The sequence below is a fragment of the Temnothorax curvispinosus genome, unplaced genomic scaffold, assembly GCF_003070985.1.
Source record: "Temnothorax curvispinosus isolate PA1 unplaced genomic scaffold, ASM307098v1 QBEX01006358.1, whole genome shotgun sequence".
Lineage (NCBI taxonomy): Eukaryota > Metazoa > Arthropoda > Insecta > Hymenoptera > Formicidae > Temnothorax > Temnothorax curvispinosus.
This window is the reverse complement of record NW_020216138.1, coordinates 63,073-87,262: the sequence shown is the minus strand read 5'-3', so window position 1 is coordinate 87,262 and position 24,190 is coordinate 63,073. Positions and strand designations below refer to the sequence as shown.

The 24,190-nt window shown below is 39.5% G+C and overlaps 3 protein-coding genes across 5 annotated transcripts; 1 reads left to right on the top strand and 2 right to left on the bottom strand.

Moving 5' to 3' along the window:
* Window positions 1-188: 188 nt before the first annotated feature.
* LOC112455806 (tRNA pseudouridine synthase A) lies at window positions 189-3,321 on the bottom strand. 2 transcript variants are annotated; one of them, XM_025017990.1, is made up of 7 exons: window positions 3,235-3,321; window positions 2,558-2,938; window positions 1,888-2,304; window positions 1,289-1,625; window positions 953-1,211; window positions 477-622; window positions 189-401 (listed from the first exon to the last, which is right to left on the bottom strand). In XM_025017990.1, exons 3-7 carry the CDS (start codon window positions 2,270-2,272, stop codon window positions 269-271), a joined length of 1,260 nt encoding a protein of 419 aa, XP_024873758.1. In that variant the 5' UTR covers window positions 2,273-2,304; window positions 2,558-2,938; window positions 3,235-3,321; the 3' UTR covers window positions 189-268. The 2 variants fall into 2 exon arrangements, with proteins under 2 accessions (XP_024873758.1, XP_024873757.1); XM_025017989.1 differs by having other exon boundaries at window positions 2,542-2,938; window positions 3,235-3,320.
* A 150-nt stretch (window positions 3,322-3,471) lies between these two features.
* Window positions 3,472-7,249, top strand: LOC112455803 (methionine--tRNA ligase, mitochondrial-like). The gene is made up of 7 exons (XM_025017985.1): window positions 3,472-3,816; window positions 5,094-5,255; window positions 5,350-5,624; window positions 5,714-5,945; window positions 6,042-6,277; window positions 6,366-6,600; window positions 6,669-7,249. Exons 1-7 carry the CDS (start codon window positions 3,561-3,563, stop codon window positions 7,229-7,231), a joined length of 1,959 nt encoding a protein of 652 aa, XP_024873753.1. The 5' UTR covers window positions 3,472-3,560; the 3' UTR covers window positions 7,232-7,249.
* Window positions 7,250-7,418: 169 nt separating this feature from the next.
* LOC112455804 (dopamine receptor 1-like) lies at window positions 7,419-14,337 on the bottom strand. Of its 2 annotated transcripts, none has more exons than XM_025017987.1 (6): window positions 14,228-14,337; window positions 12,539-12,848; window positions 12,111-12,255; window positions 11,533-11,636; window positions 10,778-11,060; window positions 7,419-10,207 (listed from the first exon to the last, which is right to left on the bottom strand). In XM_025017987.1, the coding sequence occupies exons 2-6, from the start codon at window positions 12,697-12,699 to the stop codon at window positions 9,923-9,925; spliced, it is 978 nt and encodes a 325-aa protein (XP_024873755.1). In that variant the 5' UTR covers window positions 12,700-12,848; window positions 14,228-14,337; the 3' UTR covers window positions 7,419-9,922. The 2 variants fall into 2 exon arrangements, with proteins under 2 accessions (XP_024873755.1, XP_024873754.1); XM_025017986.1 differs by having other exon boundaries at window positions 14,232-14,303.
* Between the last annotated feature and the right edge of the window lie 9,853 nt (window positions 14,338-24,190).

The following is a 24,190-nucleotide window of genomic DNA, read 5'->3' as shown; positions in this document are numbered from 1 at the left end:
AAAGGATGACCGTATACATGCGCACATATTTTCAATTCGGTTCAAAGCACTTTATGAGATAAAGATAATAGACATTTTACGTCAGAATATGATTAAAAAACACTGATATCATCGCTGTTTTCGGTTTTACAGAATCGCTTTGTAATTTCAGGAAATTTGTAATCAATTTTGCAAAAAGGAAACTTTAGTAATAATTTAAAAACTTTCTTTAATATTTCTTAATATGTTTGATACAGAGACTGAGCTATTTTACACCTAACATTTACACCTAAACGACATTATGCACAGTTTCTTGTTGTTCATCATTCTCAACGGGTAGTTGTTTTTCATCGTCCTCCACAGGTAGTACATCTCTGTTACTAAACGAATAAAAAGGAAGACCAGCGAGCCACTTCAACGTCCTATATAATATTAGTTAAGGTATTTAAATAGATGGAAAAATTTATTACATGAGGTATTGTGTTTAAAAAGGATACGTTTGTTCTGAAATTTCTGTGTCCACCATATGCTGCAAAATATACGCTTTCTGAAACTTCTGTACTTCTTCTTCACACTCCTTCCAATCTAGCGTTTCATGGAGACCGTCCGCGCCATATCTTTTACTGTAATTATCGTAATGCACCTGTAAATATATTTATTCCTTGAATAATGTGTCCTTAGAAAATTTAATATTAATCTCACAAGAGATTACAAGTTTAATATTAACTATTTTATTAACGATGTTTTTAAATATTGTAATAAATACTGTGATGGCAGTCCGACACTACACTAACTAGCCGTGCGTAGGCAAATGCGCTTTTTCGCGAGCACCTGCCCGCGCCGACTAGGTTTATTAACAAGTTCAGCAGAAATACTCATTGCTTTCATCGGCCAATCGAACGTTCCAACTAAGAGTCGAATTGGGTACATACTCGTAAATACTAGCAAAATATGCGCTATCAAATTTTCTTACATGACACAGACACAATCCTAAGCTGGGTGCAAGTGGTATGTCCATCTTGTCCATTGTCTTGAACGCTTCATTGATTGTCTCCTCGGGTACCATGTTTCTCGCAACTGCGGTTATAGTTGCGACCATTTTTCGAATTTGATGCAACATGAAGCTCTGCCCTTTAACTTCTAATACCGCAAATTCTATACCGTTTGAGACAAACGTCTCCGAGCAGCAGAAACTGATTATGTAGCGCCGTGCACGTGGATCTAATGGTTTCCTGAATTAAATAGAATGTGTTTCAGTTTTAGATACCTAAATGAATTGGCACGTACTTCTGAATTGATATCGACTTACACTTTCGACGTGAAGTTATGAAAGTTGTGAGAACCTTCCATAAGTTTTAAAATCGAATTTAATCTATTTAAAGAGTCTGGAGATAATCTATAATCCGTGTATGGCTTTCCGTCAATAACCGATAACTGTTTGATTCTCTCATCTTCGTTAACTTCCTCTCCAAGTTTTAATAAACTCTGATCTTCTAATGCAAATGCAAAAGAAGGAATGATATATCTATAAGTACGTGCGTCACATTGATTTTTGCTATTGAAACCCTTTGTTACGCGTTTTATTCCAAATACTCTGATTACATCAGGTAAGAATTGATTTATTACTGTCTTATCAGTGTTCTCCGCTGCAAAAAAAGTTTGATATTTATAACATAGTAATATAAATATTTATATAATAGTTTAAATAAAAAGTTTATTTCTTTTATTGTTTTTAAACTTGATAGCACCAAGTTTTATTAACAATAATAATTTAAACAGAAATGGGATTGTAAAATTAGATGATATGTTAAATATAAACACATTATGATCAATATAAATCAAAATTGTTTTTCAATAATTCTGAAAAAAAGATATATACTAAATTAATATTTAAAATATTCATCTTACGTAGCTTCAGTGACACAACCTGCCTAATTGCCGATACTCCCTTGTCTGTACGTGCGGCTCTTTGAAAATTGATTGCACGTATATTTTCAAATTGTTCTTGAGTTATCAGGTCTGCCTTCAGTAAGGCACTAATCAAATCTTCCTCGATAGTCTTCATACCAGGATTTCTTTGCATGCCGTAATAGTCTTTGCCAACGTAGCCCAATAACATGGCGTGATTTTTCCTCTTGATTCTTTGTACCATTTCTGCTTCTGTCATTTGTACCGTTTCTGCTTCTGTCTTTTGTATCTTGGCCTCATTCTCACTGCCATCGTCTATAGGTCTCTTATTTCCATGCATGGTACTTACATCAGTATTTACTTCAGAATCAGTTGTAGGATGCATTGTAACTGACGTGGTTCTGCGACTAATATTCTCTGAGGGAAGACATTTACGTGAGCATTAAATATCGTCATTAAATAGCATAAAATAATATTAGGCTAAATTAGGCTTGAGAGAAACGTAGTTAATATTAAATTCATAAGAAGAATAAGGTACGCAGACATCTTAGTACCCACGATCTTCTCGAACTTCTTGTATACCGAAATGAATGTATTTCGCACAAATCAATGTGTTTATGTATTATCTTTAATTAATATATATTTTGTGCTTACCTAATTGAATCTTTACCCAACAAATTGCGGACTTGCTTGAGAGGCAGTATCTTGTCCTGTACAACATTGGCGGCACCTTAATTCCTATCTTATAAATAATTCCCACGTTAAAATATTTTGCAATTCTCTTTCTCGTCCGGTTGAAAATTATGTCATTTCGATTCAGCACGGTGTTACTTCCTCTGTATTCTGTTGTCTGTTCCTCGTGCCTGTTTGAATTATAGAAGACATATGTATGTACGGTATGAAGTCTGAGAGAGGCTGCCTTTTTCGTGGGACCGTCGAAAGCCCTCGTGCACTACCGTCAGTACATCCATTCTCGAAATTGGTACTACGTAGCCACGTTCATTTTCCGACACTGCCGATAAAACATCATTTTGCGCGTCCTGTGCTACATCTGCAAATGTATAAACATATAAATATTAAACTGATCCGCAACCATCAATTACAATCGAGATTTGAGAATATTTAAAGAAAAGAGGACCGCCGATCGGAATTGGCGGGGGTGGTGGAGGGCCTCTATAGGTTGACCTGTTTCTATCGGACAAAATTTTAGTTAAAAAATTTAAGATAAGAGAGTTAATTAATATTTAATTTATAACTAGGAAAATGCAAAGTCCAAAATGCATTTAATCGCAATGACATTCGATACAAGCAGGACGGCCTTTAATTAAAAATATTGCTTATATATACCTTTCCCTAGTACCAGATTAAATGAAATTAAATTATGCGTTATCAGATCGCGCAATTTGCAAATGTAACACGGACGCATCATATTTTGCAATAGCAAAATGATGTTTTATCGGCAATGTCGGAAAATATATGTATGTTACGTAGCTACGTAGTACCAATTTCCAAAATGGATATGTGCTGGCGTGCTCACTGCTCCGTGCTCCGTCCCCTAACCTCTTATTCTTAATTTAGAACTCCTATGGGTAACGTGCTTCTTTCGGCTAATTTCACGCGTGTTTAAGGTATCGCCAATATATCAGCAGTATCGCCCGTACCGCTGGATATTCATGGCAAGCGTTTTACTGCGAAACGCGACGCGCCTAGGTTTGGCCAGGCATCTGAAGGGTAACCGGGTAACCGCGAGGACGAGCGACGAGAGGTGCATCATGACGAGCCGGGCGAGGCTCGAAAAGGTTCTCGAGGAGTTGCAGAGGAATCCCTATTACGACAAGTACGCCGAGAAGATCGCGAGGCTGCAGCAGACCAGCCCGCAGGAGTTTCTGCAACGCGTCGAACAGCAAGAGGAGACTCGCGAGAAGCAAGGTATATGATTCTCACGAGGCTCGCAAGGCTGCTATTTCTGCACAACACTGTTTCCTGATTGTCCGAAACAATTTAATTATATTTTCCTTCTTTCTGACAATTATAAATTTGGCGCGCATTTACCTTCGTTTCTTGGCATTTCTGTCTAGGAATTAGTAACAAATAACGTTTAGATATTATGGTTCTTATGATTTATCGATGCTAAGGATGCTAGCTTTTAAGTAAAGAAATATATTGTTGAGATAAAGTATGTGTTCAAATCGTTATTGTTAAAGAGAAACGTGAGAAAGCTGCGAGTTTCTACCAAACTGAGGCAAAGCCAGCTTTGGAACCTGGTACGCAGGCGAAAGAAGCGCGATTGGATAGCATTATGAAAGTTGACATGATAAATGATCGGTCGAAAGAGGAGATTATAGAAATATGGAATGAGTATCACAAGCGGAAGGACTGTATCTGCGGTACTATGACGCCCGAGCAGTACGATAAGATGTTTGCGCGCGGCAAGCAATATTCCACCTTTCTCTTGCCATTACCTAGAGAGCAGGGCTATGAATTTATAATGTGTCAATTTTACGGCTCGGAAGTGCACATGACTCCGCTATTATGGTACCAGACGCATAAAGAGAACGCGCCTGAGTGTTTGACCATGATACACTACACTGAATTGAGAGACGATAAGGGCATTGTACTCATGCGTGGGGAATTTGATACAAATTTACTGCAAGTGCAGGAGGCACAATGCCTGGCTAATGAATTGCAGCTATATTATTGCAACGATAACGAACACAGATTGCGGTTGCTCGAAACGTTTACCAACAGACCTAACGAATTTAAGCATATGGATCTCATAGCTCAGTTAGAAACAATATCCTTAGAGTCGCAAAATGTTGAGACGGAGAAATAAGAATTGTTGTAACGTCTATATTGCTATTTGTTATTTAATGTGACTATATGTACAGAACTAGTAGGAAATAAATATTTTTAAGATGAACTCTCATATATCATTTCTTTCATAAATTTATGAAAAACGCTCTTATACTCCAATGCATTATTTTTTATTTATATTTAACTATGCCTGTAACAAATAATATTATAACATATTAAATAATATTGTTAAATTTCTTTTATGTCTATCTTTTAGTATGCGATATCAAGCTTTTGTTATTATGAAAAATATGATATAACAACACTTTGCTTTACTTTTTTTATTTTAAATTTTCCAAGTGCTAATAAGTGTTAATTAATCACATAATAATAATAATAAATTTAAATTTCAGTTAAACACGTAATTGCAAAGTATCAGCCCTCGAAATCAGCGATATTTCCATTTCTATTTAAAAATGTACGGTCATCTTGGAGTCTGACAATAAAGAGGCACTATGTTAAAGATTTATCTCAAAATAAGTACATTACTACGCCGATTTTTTACGTAAACGCTGGTATGTAACTTTTTTCAAGTTAAAAATTCTCATTTATTAGTCGTAAGTCACCATTATAATAGGAACAGATACAAATGTATATTTTATATGTTAGGTCCTCATATTGGACATTTGTACAGCGCAGTTCTGGCCGATGCTGTTGCTCGATACAACAGCATGTTGGGCCATAAAACATTTCTTACCACTGGCACCGACGAGCACGGTAACAAAATCAAAGCCGCCGCAGCCGCAGCTGGTTTACCGAATCTTGAGTACTGTACAAGAATTTCACAGCAATTCAGGGAAATGTGCGATAGGTTTGAAGTGGATTATTCGCGTTTCATTAGAACCACTGAAAAGCAGCACTGTGACGCAGTGTATCACTTTTGGGTTCTTAGAACAAATTTTATTTCTGAATATCAATCTCGTGTATGTTTGCGATATCGTGTCGTTCACATTGAGAAATTGAACATTTTCAGAAACGGTTAGAAGAACGAGGGCATATCTATCTAGGAAAGTACTCGGGATGGTATTGCGTATCGGACGAAGCGTTCCTCTCTGATGCAGAATTGGTGGAACAGAAAGATTCGACCGGTAAAGTAATCAAAGTCTCCGCGGAATCGGGAAACAAAGTAGAATGGACGGAGGAAGAAAATTACAAATTCCGACTTAGCGCATTTCAAGATGATCTCAAGTATTGGCTCAAAGATGGTATAAAAAGAGTTCAGTTGCTCTTAAACTAATTCATTATCTCGCTTTCTTTTAACGACTGCAAATTCTAAATTTTGGATTACTTTTTTTTTGCAGAAAACACAGTTAGACCCGCGCTGTATCACAGAACATTATCACAGTGGGTAGAGGAAGGTGCATGTTTACAAGACTTAAGCATTACTAGAATTAGAAACAAGGTGCCATGGGCTATACCTTCCCCGCGCGATGAGTCTCATTCGGTATACGTATGGATGGATGCCTTAGTAAATTATTTAACGGTCTTAGGATATCCAAATGAATCATACAAAGAATTTTGGCCACCCACCATTCAAGTACGGATCATAATTTTTAGCTAATAATGAATATTACATGAAATTTGTCATATTAAAACATGGAATATATAAAAAAAAATTATTGTAGATAATTGGAAAAGATATTTTGAAGTTTCATGGTATCTATTGGCCAGCATTCTTAATAGCGGCAGGTCTCGAGCCTCCGAAGACGCTACTGTGTCACGCTCATTGGACTGTTGATCATAAAAAAATGTCGAAATCAAAGGGAAACGTAATATCGCCATTTGAAGCTGCAAATGAGTATTCAGACGAGGGATTGCGATACTTTATCCTGAGAGAAGCGGTGCCGCAGAACGACGCAAGTAAGACGAATCGTGCATTTACTTGTTACATATCATTTACATCACGTCTTTTAAAAATCCGTTCACAGATTATAGTTCAACGAAAATTGTTAACGTATTGAATTCCGAGTTGGCGGATACACTGGGCAATCTAGTCAGTCGTTGCGCGGGTAAAGCGGTCAATCCGTCCAAAGAGTTTCCCGATCCGGCGAAATACTGGAATGTGTTGCAGTCTGAGGTAGCTGATGAGACCAGAGAAGCTTTGAAATCCGTGAGCAAAAAAGCGCGCGAGAGTTACGAGGAATACAATTTACATCATGTCGTGGACGCGGTCATGAGTATGCTTCATTGCGCGAATAAGATGGTGGCGTATCACGAGCCTTGGCAGCTGAAGAAGCGAGTCGACGATGCAAATTCGATCGAGGAACTTAAAGCTGTGATATCGCTTGCTCTAGAAAGCAGTAGAATAGGTGCTTTAATATTGTATCCAATTATGCCGAGATTGAGCAGTAGTTTGCTCGATTTTCTAAATATCCCGAAGGGAAATCGCACGTGGACGAACACCGCGCCTGAATTTTCCAACAACGATGGCATAAAAGAAAGGCATATCGAACGTAATAATTTGATATTGTTTAAAAAAATAAAGAATTAATAAATATTTATATATCTATTAATTGTTTACTAATTATGCATCGAGGGATGAAATTTAGTAGTCAAAATTAAATATCCCAATCACGCTAAATACAACATCATATATTCCGAGTTATGACAAAAAAACATGCGATTTACAAATTAGAGTTTGTAGAAGTACAAATTATAAATGAATGAAATACCAATTGTTAACTTCAGGCAGATTAAATTTTATTAGTATGTACAAGTATCTATACTTATAAGTATCATAGACCCAATAAGCAAACTGCTCGAGGTATAATAGATTGGCAGCAGATTTGCTCAGATATCACAACAGATCTGGTATTATCTGCGCCCGCATTAAACTCGTTTTGCCGGCAAAGCCTGTGTCAATATAATCTGACAGCAGATTGTCGACAGAAACCGAATAGAATCTGTCATTTCATAAACATTTGAACGGAATACACCCTTTAAATGGTTGCGAAATGGTTGATTTTGCTCAGTTTCAATATGCCATTACGTTCCGTTAACAGATTCTGTTACATTTCTGCTGACATTCTATCAACAAAATTTGCAGCAGGTACTTTCAAAATCTGTTCTCGACAGATTTGGCTATCCGGGGATATAAGTGTATGCGATAAGAATACCTTTTTCGGCGCTTGCTGTTTGTTTTTCCATTGTTTCATTGGGACGTAGGAATCGGACGAAAGAGGAAATCAGTAAAAAGTCACGAGTCAAGATACCCTTGTCGAAGTCTTAGTCTAATATATTTACAGAGAACGGTCATTCGAATATATCAGTAGTATACATCAACATTGCGCACAGATCCTGCTGTCTAGAGAGTTCCACGCTATTCCCTACAACCGTTTCTACAGTCTGCAACGCGTCTGCATTCGCATGTGACATTCCTTTTCGTTTCCTCTCGCGCCGGATCGTAATGCGTTTTGTATCGTAGATATAGATGTACCAAGGAAGCTCGACGGATCCTCGCGAACGCCAAATTGGCTCGTTTCCTTCCACTCGGATATGTGATGCAGAATTGAATTGAGATTCGACGGGTGCTCGACGACGATTTCGCGTACATCCGCAATGAGCGCGCCCATGAAACGAGAGACCCTCGCATTTCTGCGAGTATCCCGCCGTGTATGTCTCTCTTCGCGCCCGTCAAATAGAAAAATAATTACATGGCTATTTACAGGATGGAAAATGAATTCTATAGTTCACGGAACGGCGCGTCGCGCGCGCCGCTGCGCTGACCTATTGCTATTAAATTTTTTTTCCTTTTTTTATATATATATATTTCCCATGATGTTTCGACAGACGTTACTATTCAGAAACATATCAGCATTTTTTTTTTAGTAACATCCAGCTTTTAACATCGTAGATCGACTATCGACATTGCTCCATTAAAGAGATTGCTTGACGAGATTAGTATCCTAAGCGCTACACTTGGATTTCTTCTAATAATCGACAAATCCCATTCTATGCCTGTCGTCGTACTGCTTAAAAAAAAAATTAAAAAAAAATCAGAATGAAAAAAAAGAGAACAAGACAATACTACGATTTCGGTGGATTATGTCTTCGGGATATGTTTCGAAGTTTGGGTTCCGGTGATTGTCTTAATTACAATGATTGATGTCTTCGCGAAATGCCGCGCTTACACGGTCGAACACCACAGCCTTCGCTCCTTCGCTATAAAAACAAAAAGAGAAAATATTCCACGATCATACGAATATGTTACAACGAAAATATCGCACTTCGAAAAAAAACTCGCGCGTCACTCGTAATTATCATTACGCTTAATCGTAATCGAGTCGCGACGACGACTCCGCGGAGACAACGTACCCGAAGCGCTCATTTTAATATCCAGCAAACGATTCTCAATTTGCATTGCTCCTGCATTAAACGATATTGCTTCTCTAGAAATCCGACGCCGAGGATATACGAGCAAACGCGTTTACCCGGTTTGGACCAAGAGAATCCTCGGGCCAAATCAACGAACAGGCTAACTAGAACATTGATCGATATTACGTGAGGAGAGATTCAATAATATGGCTGAGAGTATTATTCAACAGTCCTCAATTATGCTTATCTTACGCGAGCGGCGGTATAGCGAGAGCGCAACGTCGTCGCAACTGCAGCAGCAGTCTTCCTTTGAGCAGGCGGGCGGTTTGGCGTTCAAATCCTTCGCGGATGCAAATACTAAACTTTAGCACGCGAGAGTAAACCCCGCTTGTTGGTACAGGCGGTGCCGTATGCTGACTTTATATTTACACACTGACGTAAGTTCGTACGAAAACAATAACAATAAAGCGATCGTTCCATTAGAGAAATCGTGCAATCTGTCATGGATTGTATCACGATGGCTTTTTCACTCCCTGCGGGACTCGAAACAGCAAAACGAAGACTGTAAATCTAAAAATGCTGAAAATAAAAATGTTTTGTAAAATCGATGTGTCCCCTGCGACGCGAAAGATCGTAGAGGATTAACACGCCACGAGACGAAGAACGAATTCTTCTTGCGTGAGGCATGTTTCAATTCGCGCGCTAATGCGTCGTTACTCCTCGCCGGACGATGTCGGAAAATTCTTTGACACAAGATCGACGAGTAACGATCGGACGACCGCGACGAATTTCGGGAGGTAAGCAGCGAGAGCGAGACCCAGCAGAAAGAGATCGTTTAAGATGACCGAGAGTCGAGAGGGACGCTCGTTTATATGGCACTGACGATGGTGTCGCGATGTCGTTGAGCCATCATGCCGACCTGGCAGCTGTCCGCGCTCGATCTCGGACTGATGTTACACTCGACCATGGAGCCGTTCCGCTTCTGCACCACCACTGAACGGAACTCACCGCACTCGCTGGTCGACGGCTGGTTGCCCCGCGCGCGTGCCCCCTTCGTGAGGATCCTCTTGAACGCCTCCCGAAACTCAGTGTTGAAGATGCTGTAGATTATCGGGTTGAAGGCCGAGTTACTGTAGCCGAACCACGTGAGAACCTGTTCGGGAGGAAGAAATGACTTTAGCACACCTTTGTAAAAATTTGTGCGCGAGCAAGAACTGTTCTACATGGGACACAAAAGTTCTTACATCTCTTTAGAAAGGAGAATCTTATAATAGGAATTTCCAAGATGTTTTCATCAATTTGAATGAAAGAATCTCTCAACCTTTTCTTTACGAGAGAAAAGAATCAGTTTTAAATTGGGGGAAAAAAAAGAACGTAGTAGAGATGTGCAAATCGAGGGTTTTTATGTCGAATTGAAGCGAATCGAATGAAATTGAATCGAATCGTTGAAATATAATTTTTAATTAACAATATAATTATTATAAGATTGAATTTTAACATGTAGATAATAAGAGAATATTTTGATGTGTAAAAATAATATTAATTATATAATATATCTAAACTCTTTTTAAGGTTGTAATACTGAAAGCACTCATTGAATGTATCTACATCATCAAATCAAGTATGATTTGATTCGATTCGTATTTGAATAGTTAGCACATCTCTAAAACGTAGTTAAGATGAAATGAACGCCTTGGGATGCAGTCTGCGCAAGGAGTCGCACCTGGAACGCTCGGTGAGATATGCAGGTCTTGCAGTAGGCTGCGACGATGTTGACGCAGAAGAAGGGTACCCAGCATACCAGGAATACGCCCATGATTACGCCGACGGTGATCGCGGCCTTGTGGTCGGAGACGTGGTAAGGGCTGGTTGGCTTCGTCTTCGTCTGCGGCTTCGGTGGCTTGCAGCGACTGCTCTTCGAGCGAAAACTCTTGGCCATGGAGGTGTCCGGCAGCTTCGTCACTGCTCGGATACTCTTCACGTGTTTCTGCGCGTAGCAATAGAGCCTGAAAGAGAAAGTATTTTTTAACGCGTGGAATGATCTCTTGATTTATTAATCATTATCAGAGAACACTTTACTGTCACTTTACAGCAGCGAAATGAAAAAATATAATTACATTTTTGTATTGCATATCAAAGAAACGAAAGCGATGAAGAGATGAAGCGCTCATTGGAAATTCATCAGCATGCGTTGTTCCGCTAAACGCGGTACATTCAGCATTTTTGTAATTTATACATTTTATGAATTTTCAAATGACGATGTCTTTCCGAGCGCATCATTTTTATCTTCAGGCGCATTCGTGAGTCGCAAGTTACCGTAGTTAATCACGTTTTATATAGAAGGGCATACGAGCTGCCGGAGCTGCGTCACTCACGAAGATCACGGCAAATGATTACGGCGAGAGTGCGGAAGTAAAAAGTTAAATTAATTCGCCTCCGGAGTAGTTAGCGGTGGGCGCCAGCGAGCGGCGGTCTTACCTGCAGTAAATACCCAGCATCACGATGCAGGGCACGTAGAAAGATATGCAAGAGGACACCACCGCATAGGTGGGTGTAATGTCTAGGGCACACGTAGGGTGCTCCTGTAAAGGTAAAAGATGAGTAATTAACGGAGAAACGGCGAGGATTGCGTAAACTGCCTCAGTCGTGAATGGCGTGATGGGGTAAAATGAGAAATGTCATTTATTTTTAATCCCTGCGGTATTCGAATCGAAAGCACCAACCGCACCACACATTCATCGTATTTTTTTTTTTATGAAGCTCGATACGAATTCAATCTCACACATGGTTGATACATCGCGGAACGCACTTAGAAATTTTCGTCGGGCAATATTTATAATTTTGCCGGATTTTTATAATATTGCGTACACTTGAAATATTAAAGTAGATGGAATTCATCCACTAACAGTTTGCTCGGAAGAGCTCAGAGTGGAAAATCATTTCATCGCGTTTTACGTATTTAAATTAGACGATATATGTTATATTGAATTTATTCGATATATTGAGCTATATTGATATAAATAAATCAACGCGATTAAATTCTACGGGCAACTTACCTCCACTTCGTCAAACGCAGGTTGATCATCATCATCATTCCTGTGAAGATCTAGACTGATCGGTACAAAGGATATGAGTCCTGCTAGGAGCCACACAACGACGATGCCGCCAATGGCAACTCTTCTGGTCACCCAACGGCCGTACCTAAAACAATGTTTGATAAACTCTCGCATTTGCTCTAAATCTCTATAATTCTCATCTTCAAAATTTATATACATTTTTTTTTAAGATTAAATTTGCTTTCGAGTACAATTTTGACCTTATTTTGTATAACAATTTTAAATTCTTCACGATTTCAAAAATATATCGTGTAAAATGGTTTTATCTTATAAAACTGTCTTTTAGCCACGCTAAAAAATAGTTTGTAAGTTTTAATTTATGAGTCGTTCGATGATCCTTCTTTGAAGCTATCCATCAGTAGTCTCACCTGAGGGGATCCTTGATGTGTATGTAACGGTCGAGCGATATGGCGCATAGATTCAGGATAGAGGCAGTGCTGCACATAACATCGAAGGCGATCCAGATGTCGCAAAACCACATTCCGAAGATCCAGTAGCCGAGGAGATCGTTGACCCCGGCAAAGGTCATCACCAGCCCACCGACGAAGAGGTCGGCGACGGCCAGGGAGGCCAGGAAGAGGTTGCCGATCCTCCGTAGCCCGCGGTCGGTGTAGATCGCCACGCAGACCAGGACGTTGCCGGCGACGGAGAAGAATATCAGGATCACGAGGAGGAGTCCTGCGGGATATCGCGGAGATCCGTCTAGCGGAGAATCGCCAGGACACGCTACTGTTCAACCATACAACGCGTCACCCCTCGAAGCGCGCGGGCCTTTAAGAAATCCGGCGCGGGCGTTGTGTCGTCGGTCGGCCGATGAAATATGATTCGCAGCCGGCTATTCATCGAATTTTGATGACGAATCGAGAAAAGCCCGCGTCACGCTGACGCGGCACGAATATCGGCGTGTTATCGGCTATTATCGGATGCTGGATAGACATATCTTTTTGAGGAATTTTGGAGATATATATATTGAGACTCTTTTACTTCGCGATATAATCGATATTATATATATTTATGGAAGGATCTCGGAAGCCCCGACCTTCACCCTAATAAAATTGTTTCTGGCGAGATTGGCGTCGATTACTCAGAGTGAGGGGAAAATTCGAGGGTGGCCGTAATCTCCTGCGACTTTTAATACCTGGCATTACCACGTATCTCTGTAATTAATCTGTCGCGAATGCTAGAAGGATGAAAAATACAGGTGAAGCTGGGTGAACAAAATGAACGAAGAGCCGGTAAATCCGTTCTGGTTCACCCCGTATGCATATCCCCTTTAAAAGGCTAGATTCAGCAGAGTATATAATTCGCTTCGCGAACCTTTATTTTATCGATAACGTAAGCACCCTATATAGTAAAGTAATGTACACGCTAAAACAACGGTCAGGAAAAATCTTGTTACCTCTCGAAATTTAGAAAATCTGCATTGGTTGCAACTCTTTATTTATCACATTTCTTATTTTATACAAACATCTTACTTGAAAAAGAATTAAGTTCGCCGAGAAAGTACTTCGAATCTTGAATATTTAATAAATTATCAATTAATTGTGATGCATCTTCCGCGTATTCTGTTAAATTTTTAATAAAATGCTTAAAAACAAGGTATATTTCGACTCTTCGTCTGTTAAATAAAAAGGTCTTTACGCAGTCGAAATTCTTTTATTTCTAGCAAAATATTGTATTACAACAGTACCATGGTGCAGAAGTGTTACGTAAAGGGCATTGCTGAACGGACTTTGTGGCGCGCATCGATAGGACATAAATTACGGGACACTTACCCACGGGACTCGCGTCCAATCATAATTTATTCGATTCTATCGGTTATATTAAGCGGCAAGAAAGCGTTCGAGATGTCGAGGGAAAACAACACGGGGAAGGTGAGCGGGTAAGGCAGTCGGGAAAGGGTGTCGGGAAGAGCCTAGGGAGAGGGAGAGAAAGGCAGAGACTACCATCGGTATGATTGGACGGGGTCGGATCGGAGCTTCCGAGAGTATAGGCACTCTCGGGAGGCTGTCTTCGAGGGGCGACTCACGATCGATCAAATGGAAAGTTTAGCGAACCAACTAGGAGCACCGACAGCAGCGAGAAAGCGTCTTCAGGCAGATCTTCTTCCCCGTCTGTCAGGTTACTCTGCGGAAAGACAAAGAGAGAGGCTGCGTGAGTGCGGGGCTTGTCGTAGAGCCATGATGATTTACGCGAAGCAGGAGAGGATTGGAATTAGCTTATGTGGGCACATCTACGGCGAGACATATGGAAGCGATAAATAAGTAAAAATTAATTTGCGGATGGAAAAGAACCACAGGGACAGGTGGAAAGAAGCGCAAAGACGCTGGAAGAACGTCACGAGGAGCTCAATCCTCGAGACGCTCCGAGACGTCTTTTAGAGTTGTGTATCTTCTTATTTTTCTAGATTTTCTTAAAAGCACATATACGTGCTTGAATGTCTTCATGCTGTCGCATTTTATGGACCTATGATAAAAAAGTTCCCCGACCACGTTAACTTGCCGTTTTCCACGGCAGGGTGGCTACAGCTTTTAGTATTCTTCATCGCGGATGCTATTTCCCATCACGGGGGTCCAACTATCTCGGCATAAACGCGGACTCTCAGCGTAATAAAGTTTTACTTCTGTGTTTTTTTTTATGGCGGTAGACAGAGAGGCGCTACAATTATCCGCGCCGAGCGGATACATAACCCGGTGTATCTCGCTTGTAATTACGACCTTAAAGTTAATAATTCGTTGCGAGATTTAGCCAACGGCTGCGAGATTACTCGCTCACGTTTCGTTGATAAAATTCAAGGTATTATCCTACCCTGATGATGATTCAACGTAAAATGTGACAGCGAACCTGATAACGGCTATTAATTTGAACATCCGCGCGTAGCAATCGATATTTATGTCCATCCCGTGACTAAATGCGTAATGTATAGATCGAAGATAAATAAATCATCATCTGTTCGCGATATTCAGTAGTCAGCTTCACATTAAGGTAAATGTACCAATGCCTGGACACGTACGTATGTCTGGACATTTTTATCATTTTAGTCCTTAAATAAGTTATAACGCGAATTAAAATCAAAGAATCAAAGATAAAAATATTTTTCTCGTATTATATTTTTATCCTTGGTTTTAACTCGCATTATACATATATTTAAAAACTAAAATGATAAAGGTGTCCAGACATAGGTCTTAAGTGTTCCAGCATTGGTACATTTACCTTACGGAGTGCGGCTTGTCCTCTCGGCGGCGGATCAATTGCCACACGCGCGTCTCGTTTCTCGCGAGGCCCCATAATCTGTGTAACACGTCGCATTGAAATCTCACCGCGGAAACTTTCGAAAGTAGAACGATGTTTATCGATTCATTAGATATGTAATGCAGCATACGGCGGCGGCCACTTAATATTCTATACACACGCGGCTTATATTATATATATGTTATATATTTAAACCATTACGCCTCTTATGTTACGACTCGGGCAACACTTTTCGTTCGAAATTTCGTTCGTGGAATAATTATCGCCCGATGCAAATTATGCGCCGGTGCTTATGAATTTAAAGCAAGCGCAGCTGAGGTAAGGGGCGAAACGCGCTTTCACGTGTTTTCCAAATTCCCAGTTTAGCCCGGGACGGAATTTCCACTTCGACGAGTTGAAGTGACTTCGGCGCGGCGCTCGATCTCTTTCGCTCTAATTTTCCACCTGATGCTTGATTCCCGATTCCCGGCTAATTGCTCCAATTCATCATCCAATTCTCGCGGGTGCTTTGTCTCAGGTCTGATTCCCGCTAAGATATCCTATTACTCAATATCAAGTTAGTACGTTCAATCGATTGCAAGTAACAGAGTTTTATTTCTAATCTAGCTATGGGCCTCGAAGATAAACTTGGAAGCAATTAATGCAATAAAGAACCAATCGCCATTTTCGTGATTTTTAGTTCCATATTGCAAAGTGAATTGCAGGAGGTCGATAGGAGATTTTCTAAAAATGCATATAATGCATGGAATTGTAAGAGGAATTGTTTGAAGAGGATTCTAGTTCGGTCATTATGTTTGGAGATAACGCTGGCGCAGAATTTTATTTCAAAAGTTTCGCGAAATTTGCTCTAGCGAAAAAGTATAAGGTTTTCGAGTTGGTTCCGCATTGCAGAACTTCGTCCAATTGTTTTCTAATGTCCTCGCAGAAAGATTGAAAGATTCGGCGTGCAAAAAAGCGCACACTGATACACCGTAAAACTAATATTAAATTTTTTTATTTGCTCGAGACTGTTCTTGTATATGTATATACAATATCTCGATCGGGTCAGCATATATTGGGTCAACAGTGGTTAAAAAATTGAAATGTTTCGCAACATAAAATTGTTTTAAAGTACAATCAAGCGCACAAGAATTAAAAAAAATAATAACGTTTATTAGAGACAACGCAGAATGGCCCGCTCAATGTAAGCACTTTAAATGCCCTCCAAACACATTTATGTAATTATGTTTTCAAAAAGTGAATTTTATATTTTGGAGTTTGGATGATGTCATAAAGGCACAAACTTTCGTCTGTGTTTCATATCTACTTCTATCATATAATTGCATATGCTGAGATTATATCATTAAAACAATATATTTTAAGAAAAATATTAAACAAATTAATATTAAATCTAATCTGTATATGTCCTCAAACGGTTCATTCTGTATATGGAAAAGTATAAATCATTTCTATGAAGATTTTCAATATTAGTAATATATATATAGATGTCTAATTAAATATATCTATCATTATAATAGAATATTTAATTACATATAATTTAATTACATAATATGTAAACATAATATCTAATTTCTTCTTTCAACTGTTGCATCAATGCAAACAGATCACGTACACTTGATATAGTACGGTCAGCTTAGTGAGATATATATCCCAACGCATTGAGAGTTGAAGCGAGCGCTTCTTCCTTTTACGTACCTACAATACGTTTTCGACGTAATGTATGGCAGGGCGTGAATGGACTCGTAAGACGGAACACATTAGCGTTACAAATAAGCGCTTCAGAAAATATATAGTCATTAAATTTAGAAGCGATTGATTCCCGATACATGGTCGGACCACTATTGCGTAATTTACTATGCAACTTACAATTAAATACAACGCGCGCATAAATTACGGTTACGATTGCACTTTCTCACGGTCGCATTTTCTCGGCGTTTTCTCGGCAAAACGCTTTTAGATTTGTCGCGTGTCGTGACCAGAAAACGACGCATATTTGCAGAAACGCGCCGATAACTTTTTTCCGACTAACATGTTGTCGGACCTCGCGTCGTTTTCTCACCGTGTGAATGGGACGTACTTGATGCGAGACACACTACCGTGTCTCTTGATCGTCGTCTCCGAAAGTCTTGTGTCGACAGATAACATATGTCCCGATCTTCCTTTATTTCCTTTCTCTCGCGAGTCTCGTTCGGGAAGACCGGTTTAGGTCAACGATCGATTCGTCCTGGGAACGATGATTTGTGCCTGTGTCTGACGGTCGATGGTTTCCTATGTGTTATAGCCCGAGGAAGAAGACACAGAAACACACATACTTGCGCTCTCTTCGAGATATTTCGCGGACGGCTATTCATTTATCTACGTTTGCGGATACCGTAATTCGCGGTGAAAGCGTTTTGCGCAATCAATCATTTAGTCATCAAGATGGAAAAAGAAACTCGCAGAAATTTAAACATACATATATCAAGCATACATATATTTAGCGCTCTGATTCTTTTTACCGCGAGATGTGTTTTCTCATCGGCCGTGAAATCGGCAATATTTCTATAAACTATTAATTACTTAAAAAAAATAGAAGAATAATTTTTCCATTAATTACGAACTAATTCCTGTTTTATTTCACTCATATGAGATTATTCTCCTAAATAGCAAACTGTGGGGCGTTCTAAAATCAAACTCTCTGAAACACGGCGTTAAAAAATGTGATGGCGTTTAAGATCATTAATTTCCCTATTTAATTTAGTAGTAAAAGTGCACTCGTGACTTATGCGGCGCTATATTGCGCACATTTCGGATATTAGCACCTCGTGATATACGAGCTCGGCACAGTTGCGAACTGCGTGGCAGCAGTTCGCGAATAAATCCGTTGCAGGCGCGTGAGTAAAGATAGCAAATGCAGCACGGTTACACCGCCGTCGCACCGGCTGCAGTTTAAAGCCCGAATGAGAAAAGTTAGCGTGTGGTCCACTGGTCCACATGCGCGCGATGAAGATAATAGAAGAGGGAAAATGACCGTAACGACCATTTAATGAACGGCGAAAACAGGAAAAGGGAAACGTATCGAAAGCGCGGAAAAGAGGGAGGAAAAAAAAAGAATGGAAAACCCGGGTTCCCGGCGCTCTCGTTAGTTTTATGCGAAATTACTTTTTCGCCTTCAAACGTTGCCGTTATAGACTATCGATTCGTCGTGCGAGAGTTATGTTACAAATTTCATGCACGCGCACATCTTTCTCTCTTTCATCTCGCTTCTTCTCACTGTGTGTTCCTCGAATATAAATCAGCCGACAGTTATAGCACGGCGAAACGTCCGTTGTCTCAATTTTCACCAATTCGCTTTCTTCTCATTAGGCAAGCCTACTTGAAACGTGTGTCGAATGCTAATGGTATACGACGGATTCTCTACTATCATTTTTATTAGCTTGAGATTTATTGGACGCCCCCAATTTAACGTTTCACGATTGTTGAATTCAACGTTCGAAAAGTACTCGTTAAATTCTATGATCATAAGACAAGTACGGTTTATTTTATTTGTTTCATCTAAGATTGTTTCTGCATATTTATATTCATATATTTTTCTCTCAAACAGACACTTTATGGTTAGGGATTATCGATCTCTAATATCTAATACGAGAGATATTCATGCATTCTTCCTCGCAATTTTTTTGTTTCTGCTGCTGTAATCCAAGATAACGGCTACAATACTATAGATTTTCAGTCCTGACAATTGCTGACAGTAAATATCGGAAATATCGGAATGCAGCCAACGAATGTGGAGTTTTTCAGAGCTTTTAACTGTGAGATTCTTTTAAATGTATTTAAAATTTAAATACATTCTATATTCATTGTTTGATTAATAAAGAATGATTATAATATCCTTGAGTTCAGCTTTAAACTTTCATAACTTCCGTTCTATATATGCGATAAAATTAATCTGTAAGAATGAATAAAGTTTTACATTTCAGGTTTACATTTCTTTTTGAAATTGTTGTATATAGGTGGGAAACAAATAAGATCAAACATATGTATGTATGTACATATTCGATTCATCTGTTCTCTGTCTGCTTTGCATTACTTCAAACGTTACGTGACTTCGTGAGAACATACGAACATCTTTTGTGTGCTCTTGAGACGGTATACGTATTTTATCGCGCGCGACGCGGCGGAAAATCCTCCGATGCATCATCGATTTGCCGGATATATCGCATCGCATGCATATGCATGGGAAAATATTTTATTGCGTCGTCCACGGAATATCGATGCCGCGCTGATAACAAATGATTGCTCGATCAGCACATGCGTCACATTCACTGGCCCTCCCTGCAATCATCGTGTCGCGAAGCGCACCAGATGGGCGATATATGACGATATGCAGGGATTTTATTCTAACAATTCACGAGAGACATTACGTCGAAATACGCGACAATATTAGAGACACACCGCGCGAAAAATTGCATCTTTCTGTTAGTAGAATATTTATGCGCATTATAAATGCGTTTTAATATACGTCCAATTTTCCTGTAGTTGGTTTTTATGATTTTATGAAGCCTCCGGATTCGTAAAGTTAGTCAATATCACGGAAGCAACGAGTTAAATCTATCAAAAAGTTGCCTCTTTTGAACGTTATAAATTAATGTATAACTTTCCCTCAAATATTTATTTTATGTGCCTATTCCGCGTAGGTTTAAGAAACTTACACTTAAGACTTTCCTGAGAAATTTCCTGAGAGCTAACGGTAAGAAGAAACTATAGGCGTATACAGGTAGGTTTATGTGTGTGAAAAATGGCACTTAATTTCTCTCTCTTGTATTTTTAAGAATATCCCCTGACCTGAATCAGTAATGACAGACACGTATCGATAATCATCGCCGAAATTAATTGCGGTTTATCGTTTCGACAGATGAAAGGAAACGGTGTAACGTATTGTAACAAGTGTAACTGCCGTGTAGTCAATCAATACGCCTATTCCGACGGTCGTGCCATGTGCTCGTATCGCGTATGTTGATATGCACGATTATGGTTGGCGGTATGCTTATCACTCGACGATTGCTCTGTGTTAATTTAGGCTTTAACAGTAATAGCATTGTCTGCCGATGATTGTCGGCGTCTTCGGCACGGCAAAGTAACATTATACATGCCGCGTGATACATTATAGCAGTATCATAAATATGGACACGTTTATACATCGGCTTTATCTGCTAATTACTGGTATACATCGCTTATATCTTCACCGACTGATGTAGATATATTATTTATATATAGATGATTTACATCTATTTCTCTGATCTTTAAATACAACTTTTTATGATCCTAATGCTATTGATAATGTATGTATAAATAAATTAGCGTAACTGACATCAACAATGCAATATGAAATACGATACGGAGATACAGCTCATAAGCGAATTGCGCGGATTTTATTTAATTTATAAATATATCCAAATATATCCTGTCGTTCGAACGTATACACGTAACGTTTATACGCGAGCCGCTGAATATTTTAACGAAACAATACGTTTCAACGTCGACTCCTATCAATTCCACGTGTACACGGTGGAAGAGATTAAAACGGTAGCTCTCCGGTCATCATTTGTATCTGTCGTATTATACGAAGCTTATTTCGAGATTGAGTCTAGAAATGTCTATTGTTAGACTTCTTCGAGACTGAGAAATCATGTGAGAGATTTTCCATTATGTCAAAACGTCTTATATTTCGATTATAAGTTTGATTATAAAATATTTTTTTCTTAAAGAAGGAATAGGATGCTCATAAATATCAATTTCGATGTCGCTGTTCTTCTCTGGCGTGTGATTGTGAGTCTCTCTTATGGCATCTTCCTCTTTTCCGACCTCGGAGACGCGTATAATGTACGCTTTTCTCTCAGCACGAAAATAAAAGATCAATTTCCTTCTGGATACATAAATTCCTACAAAGAAATACGGCGAGTATTCTCCTCGAGCTACGTGACCCTTTTAGATAGACAAAAGATCTGAAAAAAATTCAGCGCGAACAAAAAGACATCCGGAGCACGCGATTTTTGTGCGAGGTGTTGGGAGAAAGCTTACTTATTTCTGATATTACAACACGACACTTTATAAACTTTGTTCTTTAGATGTGCGCGCATCAATATCAATATCGAATCAATATCAAATGACATATACACAATCTCTATATTTGAAGATTTACATAGTTATGGAATATCTTAATTTATTCTTAAATATACTTAAAAGGAAAACACGAAAAAAATGCATTATAAACAAAAATTCTGCGTATCACAGAAATAAAAAAATACAACTATTTCTTATTAGAATAAACAAAAAATCCTAAGATAGCTTGTTAAATCTAGGCCACTATATTAAAATCTAATCTATATATATAAAGGAAGATGTCCTGACTGACTGACTCATCAACGTCCAGCTCAAACCCCTAAACCGAATTTTTACCAAAAGTATATGAAATAGAGGTAGAATTTTCCGGAGAGTGCCACTATGTGTATAGTTTTTTGTTACCAATTTTCTGAAAACCGGTTTTTCTAATTTTTCTAATTTTTCGGGAAATAATTCATCGCGCGAATCTCAAAGAATTATAGATCAAACAGGGGTAGAATTTTCCGGGGAGCGCCATGATGTGTATATTTTTTGTTACCGATCTTTTTGGAAACCGATTTTTTAATTTTTCCAATTTTTCAGGAAATAATTGATTGAATCTCAAAAAATTATACATAAAGTAGGGGTTGAATTTCCCGGGGAGTGCTATAAAGTATATAATTTTTCATGAGAGAGAGAGAGAGAGAGAGAGAGAGAGAGAGAGAGAAAACCAGCTACTTTTATATAAAGAGACAGCTTAAACCTCGTTTTCAGCTCGTTAAATCAGTAAATCCGGACGAACGATACAAATCCTCGACGACATAACGGTTGAATAAATCTTCGTAGAAAATAGAACTTCCTTATTCCGCTGTAATTCAATCGCGTAGAGATTGCCGCCGCCAAACACGACGGTATACGTTGATGAATAAGGTAAAATCAGAAATGCGTAATCTCATTTCAGCCGAGGTAGTCTTAAGTGTACTGGCGTCGCCGAGGCGAGTTCTTTGGCCGTCGACGTCTTTAGCAGCGGGAACTCTCGCGAAGTCATTAATTTCACGTCGGGGGGGAAACAAATTACGAGAGAGTCATGAGACGAAAGTCTGGGAATTTGGACGCGTTGCGCCGCGACGATTAATCCTTGAAAATAACAGAAACGCGCGAATCGTCAGGCGCGTGTTGCATTGTGAGACCCGGATTTGAATTCACGATTTTCGTTCTCGCACGCTAAATCGGAATTTTCACCTTACTTGCTACACCACGCCGGTAATACCCATCGCCGTGCCGCAGAAAGCTTCGAGAAACTTTGAAAGCGTCATCCAAAATTCACTTGAAAAGATTTAAACCAGTAAAGAGCTGGTGAAGTTTTGGCTCTTTAATAATTTAAGAAGGCATACCTGCTTTTACTTATTTAATTGTCGCCGTCGTGCTACTAATGCCACGGTAAATATTATTTAAAAAATATCATGTTAAACGACAGTTATAAGTATATTAGCTTTTCATAAAGATTAATTAAGAATAAGAAGCAATAACACTTTCTGCAATGATTTTCTAAATTTTATATAAATTTTATGTATATTTTTGGATATATTTATACCTAAAACTACAATTCAACAATTGCAAAGGAAAAGACAGAAGACCTGTTACGGATACAAAGGATCTATTAATCTTATAGTTTTGCTTCAGAAAAGAGAGTTACTGGTTTATTCTGAAATCTAAGAAAGTCTCGCGCGATCAATACCTTTTATTATCGCAATATCGGTGACCGTTCCTAGTTCAAGGGCCGAAATTGGGCAGCCTGGCCCAATAAAGAGCAAAGAGTTCGCCCGTAAATTGCTCAAACCCGAAGAAATGCGTAAAATACTGCTACGAGCGTGTTATCGGGTGTTCGAGATTTACGACACATCTCCCGTTTCATTCCCCGGGGCCCGGGGCTGATCGGCGCGGCGGCGCCTGTTCTCCGCTTACTACCGCGGAAACTCGCAATAGCCGGACTCACGGTCGCAGCTGTCGATGGTATACGTCGAGCGAGAAGTGCGCGGTTAAAACCTCGCCTCTCCTTCTTCGGCATTTGTCACCCAGCGGCAGTTTATTTCATTGTCGCACATCGTGTTCGGTAAACTGTCTCGGCAGAACTGTCTCGAGTACGCAGCGTGTACGTACCGGCCGGAATCGTAGTCATTACTGTCACAAGGAATTATACGATGAATTCAGAGTCGTTTTTTTTTCGAACGCACTTTTAATTAATTTGTTCACAAAGAGGGACTCTTTCTTCTCCTATCGGTGCATCGTTAATAAACCTCGGTATCGCGTAAAAGGAGATCGTTTATTCAAATTAAGCGGATTCAGGTTTAATAATCCAAACGCTTCTGCTAATCCGAGTACGGCTTAGCCGTCAATCAACTTGAATTATCGGGGGGGTGCGAACTGTTGGGTGATACTATCGAGGATCGTCGTCGCGGCAATTTCCGGGATGCCTCGTCATGCCGTTACAATAACGTAACGCGGCCGGAATCCAAAAGGATTCGGTCGGACCTGACGCTTTGTCGAGGAACAACATATTGCTAAAGCTCGGCGATAACATCAGAGGCCAGCTTTATCGTGCTGTGCCGCTCGTGGCACGATGTCCCGTAATCTGCGGCACGAGCTGCCGCCTGCCATGATTACTTTCCAGCGAATATTTTGCCGAT

Bases quoted from the DNA above. Each gene is read 5' to 3' on its own strand.
- LOC112455806 (XM_025017989.1), bottom strand. From the start codon at position 2,608: ATGTTGTACAGGACAAGATACTGCCTCTCAAGCAAGTCCGCAATTTGT. The intron at 623-952 runs GTAAGAAAATTT...ATATATTTACAG, and splicing joins TAGGATTGTGTCTGTGTCAT to GTGCATTACGATAATTACAG. The intron at 402-476 runs GTATCCTTTTTA...AATATTATATAG, and splicing joins ACAGAAATTTCAGAACAAAC to GACGTTGAAGTGGCTCGCTG.
- LOC112455803 (XM_025017985.1), top strand. From the start codon at position 3,561: ATGGCAAGCGTTTTACTGCGAAACGCGACGCGCCTAGGTTTGGCCAGG. The intron at 5,256-5,349 runs GTATGTAACTTT...TTTATATGTTAG, and splicing joins GATTTTTTACGTAAACGCTG to GTCCTCATATTGGACATTTG. The intron at 5,946-6,041 runs GTATAAAAAGAG...TTTTTTTTGCAG, and splicing joins CAAGTATTGGCTCAAAGATG to AAAACACAGTTAGACCCGCG.
- LOC112455804 (XM_025017987.1), bottom strand. From the start codon at position 12,699: ATGACCTTTGCCGGGGTCAACGATCTCCTCGGCTACTGGATCTTCGGA. The intron at 12,256-12,538 runs GTGAGACTACTG...ACATTGTTTTAG, and splicing joins CACATCAAGGATCCCCTCAG to GTACGGCCGTTGGGTGACCA. The intron at 11,061-11,532 runs GTAAGACCGCCG...TTTCTCTTTCAG, and splicing joins ATGCTGGGTATTTACTGCAG to GCTCTATTGCTACGCGCAGA.